The following is a 9,151-nucleotide window of genomic DNA, read 5'->3' as shown; positions in this document are numbered from 1 at the left end:
GTGTATCTTTTTATTTGTTTTGCACTAAAAATATGTATATTCATACATAATGACATTTATGTATAATTAATGCTACACAGAGAGACAGAAATTAGCTGAAATCTCACTCTTACCTCCCATTACCCTCTCTCTCTCACTCTCATACAAACATACAGCTGACCAAACACAGTCTGACTCTGCCCTCTAATGGTACATACCATAAACTACCTTCTTGAGGAATTTCACTTCTATTTTCAGTTCTGCATGAATTAAATGTATATAAAAGAATGAGACAGTCATCATAAACAATAGAAAATTAGTCTGGATGTAAGCACAGTGACTGAAACACAAACAAAAGGGCCTCTCAGAGTTCAGGGGGAAATAACTTTCATCAAACTAAGGTACATTTTCAAAGAGACAGAAACACAGTTTTTAAATTAAACATTTTATTGCATTGTGTTCTCAAGGCTCTGTTAATATTTTTTTCCTTCAAACAAATAAGAACACCAATTGAACAGATCCTTCACTTCATGAATGATACAGTTAAACAACAGACTTTCCCTTTAGTTGAGTAAAGAAGTGTTATCTTTGGCTCTCTGTTGCACCCTGAGTATGTACAGTGTAATTAAACACAGCAAGGTTTAGTCTTTATTTAATTACTGGCCATTGTAATAGTATATTAATTTCAATTTTGTATTACTTTATTCTGATTTAAGTTTAGTTTCAGTTTCAATTTACTGTTTAGATAATAATTTGTCCTTTTTCTTCTTCTTGTTACATTAAAAAAAATTAAAACTTCTAAATTAAACAAAGCCTCTAAATGCAAGTGGGGACACTTTGGAAAGCCAAAGAAGTGTGGCTGGACACTTTTTACACAAAGTCTGTAGGCCAGACCTTTTCATGATCCATCTGGGAAATGCTGTGAGAACTTAAAATGTTAAGAGCTCCTGAATGCACCCTGAACCACAAAAAGTACATTACAGAGCGATATTATTCTTGAACAAAGTGGGAATACTGCAGCAGATTCCTGCTGAGAGGAGCTTCATTAAACCTGAGCTGTTTTTTTCACATTTTTAAGAGTTTTTCCTTAAATATGTGTTGAGTCTTCTTTGCAGCCACAGAATGGAAAGGTCCCACAGCAGGGCTGAAGCCAGGGTCTCCACAGAATCTTCTCCCAAGTCAACTGGCTTGGAGTGCCATGTGCAGGTGTGTTGGCGTGCGAATCAGAATCTGTGAGGGTACTTTGATGCCTCTTCACAGCTTTGGCGGTCTCCTCAAGAATTTCGGCAAATCTTGGCTCAGTATCAGGGGTCAGTGGGCGTGACTCTGAGGGGTCGTGGAACAGGTCATAAAGCAGCGGTGGGTTGTGGTGCGTCACATGATGTCCATGACACTGGCAGACCTTGGTGTCATAGCATCCGCCGGCTCCCGGGGGAGAAAAGTTGGGGGTGAAAAAGTGTATCTTGAAGATAGAGTCACCTGGATGGAAACACACACACACAAACACACAAAAACACACACACACCGGAGAACACAGGCATGAAAAAGCAGAAGAATACAGTGTATACTAAGACCGCTTGTCTGCCCCTCTGGCTATATCGCCAGTAATAGCAATACATGCGTGTAGTGCTTTGATGACATGGCAGCTGGGGGTGGTACTGCAAAGTGAACTTCATAAAAGGCAGTAGTGGCCTGAGCAAAATTTACTCAGTGCATGAAAATTATTTAATGCAAGAGAGGACTTTTATCAAAAATAACAAAGTTTTCAGTGATTCTGATTTCCCCAGTTGTGCTGAAGTAATGAAGGCCTAAAATGGATTATATATTTATATATTTGGTGTCTTTTGCAACTTTGGTTTCTTGTCAAGAATCTAATCCAGGATTGGAATCAGTTAGCAGAGCTGGGACCGGAATGGCTAAAATCTATCCATTTAACCATTTTTTATATAAAGTATAAAGTATAAAAATTTTAGTTTCATTCAGTTCATTTTGGTTCAATTCAATGTTATTCTATTTGTAAATGTCTGACTGTAAAGTAAAGTACAGCTTGATTTCTGTTTTAAAGCCAAAATTACATCAACATGTCTTTTTCTGCAGAACTAAAAACTTCAGAGAGAAAGAAATACCACCAGATGATCTGATGTGTTTCTGTGTCTATGTGTAAACTTACTGCCAGGTGGGTGCCAGCGTACTGCATTCAGGTAGATACCACAGTAGTGGAACATGAACTCATGCTCTGATCGTTCTACTTTCCCCTCCAGTAGTGGCATGAGGTTATAACCATCTAAAGGCCTGGGAGAAGGCACAATAAACAGAGAGACAGAGAAGGGGGAGGGGGATGTCAATTTGATAAAAAGTGATTTACAATCAGGAGACAGACACATCACTACATGCAGAGAAATAGACACTTTTGACTTTTGGTCCTATAATATAATATCTCACGTTCACATTGACCCAATTATAATTTTGTAAACTTTTGCTCATGTTCTCGGAAGGTCAGTGAGGACATGTGGCAATTATTGTTTAATTAAAAAAATAAAATATATTAAAAAGCATGAATTCAATTTTTTGAAAATGAAATAAATATTACTGTTTAGATCACAAAGTAATACAACAAACTACCATATTAAGATGAGTAATTATCTTTTTGAACGCAAACTCATTATGTCAGAATCATCAACAAGTAATAATAAAATAAGTGAGAACTAGATACTTTTTGTCATAATGACAAAACATAATCAGAATCATATTTAGCCACAAACTATCTGTCTGTCACTTGTGATTCTTGCTAAATTCGTAGTGTCTACATAGTAACCTTCTCTAAATAAAATATATGGCTGTTTACAGATAATGAGCTCAAGTTATTTAGAGTGATTATATAGTTTACCCCCATTTTTGTAACTCATGCTGTGTTTGAATGGTACACCAAAACAATGTTTTAGTGTACCATTCAAACTTTTTTCAAAGCTTCTCAACCCATCCAAGAATGATGAGGAAATACTAAGTGGGTGAGAGTACACACACTACACAGAAAGCAGCCATATCAGCAAGTCTTTACCTGTCTGGGTGGGTGTCCTGGGCCAAATATTTCACCGTAGGGTACAGGTCCATGAGGCTGGTGGGTTCATCCACCACTCTTCCAGCTGCCAGTCTGCCAGGCCAACGGAAAATACCAGGAACCCTGATCCCTCCCTCCCAGCCCCCCATTGCCTTCCCACCTGAAAAAGACATAAGATAATGGCCATATTAACCAAATTATAGACTAATAACCATAATTACATTAAATATCGCATTTAAAGTGATTGTTAAGTGATTGATGACTACCTTTATAGATGCTGTTCCAGCCTCCTTTCTGGCCGATCAGTGTATTAGAATCCTCTAGGTGTCCACCGTGGTCTGATGTGAAGTACATCAGAGTGTTGTTGGATAGGCCGAGGGAATCCACAGTCTCTACCATTTTACCTAGAAAACATATTAAGATTGAAATAGATATGGGTTGGTTTGGAAATATATCCCATGAGGGAGCTCAAACTTCCTAAACAGAGGGAGAGTGCAGAGTTGCTCTTGCTTTCCTGATTGTGAAAGGATAATTCAAGTTTTTTACAACTTGGTCCTTATTTTTATAGTTGTAGCCATCATATCTAGCAGTTATCATAACTTAAACTTCACACCTATAGAACAATATAAAACAAAGGGGCAAATTTGCACTTAGGTGAAATACTGCTGATGGCCAGTCTACCACTCGATTAAAAAAGTTTAACAACGCATGCCGGTCTTAGCACTTTCACTTTACAACCCTCACTCACCAATCATCCAGTCCACTTCTTCTATGTTGTCACCATAGCGACCATGGCGACTTTTGCCAGCAAAGGCAGGAGTCTTGAAAAGTGGCGTGTGGATATGAGCCAATGAGAAGAAGAGAAGGAATGGACGATCAGCATTCCTGGAGGAGGAGAGGTAAAATGAAAAGCTCTCTCATTAGCCAACTGTCAGTTTTAATATCACCCATGTAGGTTGATTTTATGTTAAGTCATAAAGGATAAGGCTTATGATATTTTCTTGCTGTCAACAAATCCCACAGAAGGACCAACACCCACAATGAACCGATCATTCTAACATGTATTGCCTGCGTTCAAAACACTAAAAAAAGAACCACACTGTTGCACTGGGTGATATGTTCCTTCATTACAGTGAACATGGGTGCAGTAGTTTATTTTGAGTCAATCCCACATAAACCATCCTGCGGCTGTAAATTCTCACCAGCGTGACAAATGTGTATTAATCATCGGCTTGAAATAGTCCCTAGCAAATGAACTGTTAATTCCTGTTTGAGTAACTTTTGCAAAAAACTACAATGCCAAAGCGTTATTCAGAAATTACTTACTTATGTTTTTGACTGATTTTCAAAGATTTACATCTCTGGTAGAAATGAATGTGCTTTGTGCTGTCGGTTTTGATCAATTTCACAGTCTTTCACGCTGTCTTTGGCCTGGGCAAGTCCAGGCAATGAGTATTTAAACCACAGATGTACATGAAATATGAAACTGCTCTGAGCAGATGGTAAACAGCAGTTCCCAGAAGTTTTTATGCCTGGTGACTTCCATTTTCAAAACAATTGTAAAAATTTGCTCCTGCATTTACTACCTCTTGATAAAATTTTGTGCTTCTCCCAGCAATCTCTGGGGCAGTGTCTCCACTGTCATCGGCTGTTCGATCACTTCTTGGTTCCTCATGATGATGCAGTTCCAAGTCGGCAGGAGTTTAAAGGGCATGTACCAAACAGCTGTTCCAAGGATACTGACAAAGGAAAGGGCTACCAAGAGCCACAAGCTGACATCAAAAAGGCCACACACACGGACACACACCTGAAAGTACACACACAAACAAAATGCAACAACTGTCATATAATATGACTTACAGTATGTACAATAAGTGTCTGCTTTACAGCTATCGTATACTGTAGATGAAATCCATGGTCATATAAACTACCAGTCACATTTATTTCTCATATATCTCATTGATAGGGTTTAAATTGTAAATTGTACTCCTTATTTTAGTTCATGGTGTTGTCATAGTGGATTGCATTCTGTTGTAAGCTGTTGATATTTTAACCTTATATATTGTTTATACAGTACACTTGGGGAAGAGGCAAAATGTGTGCACCTTATAACATGATGCAATCTAGCACAACACTACCACAAATTAAAACCTAAAAAAACCCATAGTTGAATCAACACTTCAATGTTTCTATTGATATTTAATGCACTTGACATTTAGTGTCATGATACCGTGATGCTTCATATGTCTGTCTGGGATCTTGAATTTTGACGCAGTTTCATGATTTCGCCACTAGATGATATCATCCCTTACCAAATGATTAACCATGTGAGACAAGTGGAACATTGTCTCCTACAGTACATACAGTATTTAGATTTATACATGAAAGTAGTTTTATTTGCTACCTCTTTTATGTAGTATTTATTGGTACATGGTATTTTTTGATATACTTTATGATTATTATTATTTTCTTACTGCATTTGTAATTCTAATTTCTGAGATTTGTTTATTTTTGGTTTTGTTCTGTGACTCATTTTCAATGATTTGCTCTATTATTTGGTCTTGTGTTTCATTGTTTTGTACATATTGAAACAGTTAATAAAAATGAATCACAAAAAATTGAACATATCCCAATAGATAGTCTATCCCAATAAACTGTTTCAATGTAGTTCTTTATTTTGAACTGAATTTGTTTTTCCTGATTAGAAAACAAATAGTTTTTCCTTATCTGATCTGAGGGTCTAAGGATAGAGGGTCTCGTAGACTGTATAGATTGTAAAGTCTACCTATAGCACAGCTGGTTCCTATTTGTTTTAGAGGTACCCACTGTACCAACGCCAAGTCCTCACTAAATTTCAGTTTCGAAACGTCTTGCTTCCCCCTAAAGCAGGTTTCTGGCTGTTGTGACTGTGAATTTCACAACTGCAGCCTCTGTTCCCAATCTTGTTTCCAACCCTGTGTGTCTCATTTCTTAGTAATTACGCACTAGTTATTTTGCTTTAGGGAAAACAGCTCACGCAAACCTCAGTCGCTCTTTGTTTTACAGTTTCCTCCTCCTCCTCCTCCTCCTCCTCCTTCTCCTTCTCCTTCTCCTCCTCCTCTGGCAAACCACATGTGTCTCTCAGTTGTTTTTGTTGTTAATTTTGTGTGGTTACTCAGAAAACTTTTTCTCATATTCTGCGTCTTATTCAGATGTTACATTTGTGTGACTTCTAACCTGACACACTGTCAGCCTTACCAACGTGAAAAGTCCAACTCCAAGCAACATGGTCAGATTTCGGAGCATGTACTGAAGGTCTGTCAGGATGTCACTCCCCTCTCCAGGTACGCAGTCATTGAACAGGGTGAACGGCAGGCCGTAGAAGTAGCTGAAGCCATGCTGGTTCGGGTGGTGACAGTGGTCCCCTCTGCGTTCACAGTTCACACCCAAGTGCCACTTACCTGCAGAGACATGGAGAGAGAACAGGGGAGAGGTAGACAGAATTCAAGCCCTACATGTTGGTGAGCAACTGAGCAGCTGAAGTGGCACTAACTGGTCTTTCTGTCTCACCTGGGGAGAGGACAGGACAAATTTCACACTGAGGATCAATAAATAAATGAGTGCAGTAAATTATCTCACCAACTAAGCCGGTGGTGTATCCTTGTTGCTGCAGCCTCTTAGCAAAGGTGGTCTCACTGGATGGCAGCCCCCCCGAACCTCCAAGGAACAGAAGCACCTGCACACGGCCTATGCTACCCATCCCTAGAAATCAGACACACAAATACGTAAGAATAAAATGAATTAACAATAAAAGAACACATCGGGTCAAACATTGCTGTAAATATATGAATACGACAGGGATGTCTCCATTGGCACAGGCTGCATAACTTTTAAGAGTGTCGGCTACCTGAGCGGACAGCATAGCGCCCTGTCACGAAAGCTGCCCGGCTCGGGGTGCAGAGAGGAGCAGCTGCAATGTGTTGAGTCAGCTTCACTCCTTCAGAGGCCAGTCTGTCTATGTTAGGAGTCCTACAGGGACAGAGCAGAGACAGAAGGAAATGCACATACATGTTCCAAGAGATGTTGACATAGACATGATGTAATAAACAGGCTAGGATGATAAAGACGAGATTGTTAATGAGAATAGAGGAGCGATCAATGGATGAGAAAAAGAGGACTAGAACCATAATACACTAGTTAAGACTGACCTGATGGTATCATTACCATAGCATCCTACATCACCGATACCCAGGTCGTCCACCATCATCAGAACAAAGTTGGGCTTCCTGTCCACCCCCTCCCCTGTGACATCACGCCCTGCTGCCAGGAGCAGGGAGAGAAGAAGAGGCACCAACAGGTGGGACCTAAACATGAAGCATTAGAAGTGATTCGGGGGATTTAATTTGACACATAAAAAATAAATAAAATGTATATTACCAGTGTTGAAATGATTAGTTGATTAAATGACTGTTGGAAGATTAATCAGCAACAATTTTGATAACTGATTAATCGTTTACCCATTTTCTCTACTTTATCTCATTGTAAATGGAATATCTTTGGGTTTTGAAGTGTTGGACAAAACAAGACAGTTCACTTTAGCTTTGGGAATTAGTGAAGGATAGTTTTCACTATCCTCTGAAATTGTATATACCCAAAGTTTAATCGAAGGAGTAATCAATGATGAGAACAAAAATTATTTGCAGTCCTAGAAAAACAGAAAATGTTGCCCTTGCATTTCAAATTTCAAATTGAATTTTTACAACAGTGTTGCCTTCAGTTGTGTCCTTGAGTTTATATGACCTCTTTAAACTGCTTCATGAAGCAATCCCTGCTGACCCTCTGCCATGACGTTATCACTCATTTACTCTAATCCTTAAACTGGTTTCTCAACTTAACCCAGTTGTTTCACATATGTCACAATGCTAAAACTAGTGCAGTTGTCTCAATAAACAACGCGTCTGAGATAATCAGCAGGGATTGAAGACCAATAAACCTCATGCTGTAGTCAAATCGTCTCCTGGACTTAGCCTCTTACAAAAGCAACGACTAATCTCCCAAACTCTGCCCCCATGTGACAGCAGTGACTGTTGTCTATTTAAAGTGTTTACGTGTACAAAATGAAGATATATTTATACAGACAATCGTCCACATCAGATGAGTTTCTAACTTTTAGTTCATTCAGCTGGTTTACAATGATTTAGTCAATCATTGTATGTGCTGGTGTTTTAAAAAACGCAAAAGGCAAACCTGCAGTTTGTGGACTCACCTCATACCTGCACAATGCACTGATTCATGACGCTACAAACAAAAATGTCACACATTTCCTACTCCTTGCCTGAAGTCACTGAGTCTGCCTCCCCGACTGTACCGTACTGACTGGCTTATTAGCGCCACATTTGCCTTAATGTGTGGAGTAAATGCGCCACAAGAACTTAAACTTTAGAGCAGCAGCTCCGTCATCATCTGCTGACGATGATCTTAATGGATGAGAAATAAACTCTAAATGCACTATTGAGCTATACTGCTGTTAATATATCCCATCCATACGCATAGGCTAATAAGTAAAAATTATGCTTTGTGAAATGTTTCGGGGTTCAGTCCAAAGAAAAATATTTTCCGGGGAGGAAAGTACATTTCCAGTTTGTGCAACTTTACGTCGTCTTTAAAATAAAAATAGTAAAACAATAATAGTATTAATACAAATAAGAATAAAAAGGGATAAGATCAAAAAACAAACAATTAAAAACAGATGGAACTTGGACAAAGACCCCTCTTTGGCCCCAGACTCCCGAATGGCAGTGCATAAGGAGTGACTCACATAAAGGCATAGGTGTGTTATTAGAAGGGATTTAAAAGATGAAACTCATTTAGCTAGTCTAACTTCCTCAGGCACGTCATTCCAAAGTCTAGGTGCCTGAATAGAGAAAGTGAAGGCTGAGGATTGTAGGCTACGTTCTGGCTCATAAGGGGTTAACAGGTCAGCAATATAGCTAGTGGCTAGACCTCACCTTGCTTTAAAAGTAATCAGCAAATCCTAAAATCAATTCTAAATCTAATTAGTAACCAGTCCAGATGTGCTAAGATTGGGGTAATATGGTCTCTATATTTGGTGCCAGTTAAAATCCTATCAGTGGC

General features: G+C 39.0%; 1 protein-coding gene across 2 annotated transcripts; it reads right to left on the bottom strand.

Annotated features, from left to right (window-relative positions):
- Window positions 1-408: 408 nt before the first annotated feature.
- On the bottom strand, window positions 409-8,388 carry arsh (arylsulfatase H). 2 transcript variants are annotated; one of them, XM_042427259.1, is made up of 11 exons: window positions 8,283-8,388; window positions 7,225-7,380; window positions 6,924-7,045; window positions 6,656-6,778; window positions 6,275-6,477; window positions 4,624-4,844; window positions 3,786-3,922; window positions 3,304-3,441; window positions 3,038-3,197; window positions 2,150-2,271; window positions 409-1,458 (listed from the first exon to the last, which is right to left on the bottom strand). In XM_042427259.1, exons 1-11 carry the CDS (start codon window positions 8,285-8,287, stop codon window positions 1,067-1,069), a joined length of 1,779 nt encoding a protein of 592 aa, XP_042283193.1. In that variant the 5' UTR covers window positions 8,288-8,388; the 3' UTR covers window positions 409-1,066. The 2 variants fall into 2 exon arrangements, with proteins under 2 accessions (XP_042283193.1, XP_042283192.1); XM_042427258.1 differs by lacking the exon at window positions 8,283-8,388 and having other exon boundaries at window positions 7,225-7,388.
- Between the last annotated feature and the right edge of the window lie 763 nt (window positions 8,389-9,151).

Source organism: Thunnus maccoyii, chromosome 11 (genome assembly GCF_910596095.1).
Source record: "Thunnus maccoyii chromosome 11, fThuMac1.1, whole genome shotgun sequence".
In the NCBI taxonomy this organism is placed as follows: Eukaryota; Metazoa; Chordata; class Actinopteri; order Scombriformes; family Scombridae; genus Thunnus; species Thunnus maccoyii.
The sequence above is the reverse complement of the archived record's forward strand: the minus strand, read 5'-3'. Positions and strand labels throughout refer to the sequence as shown.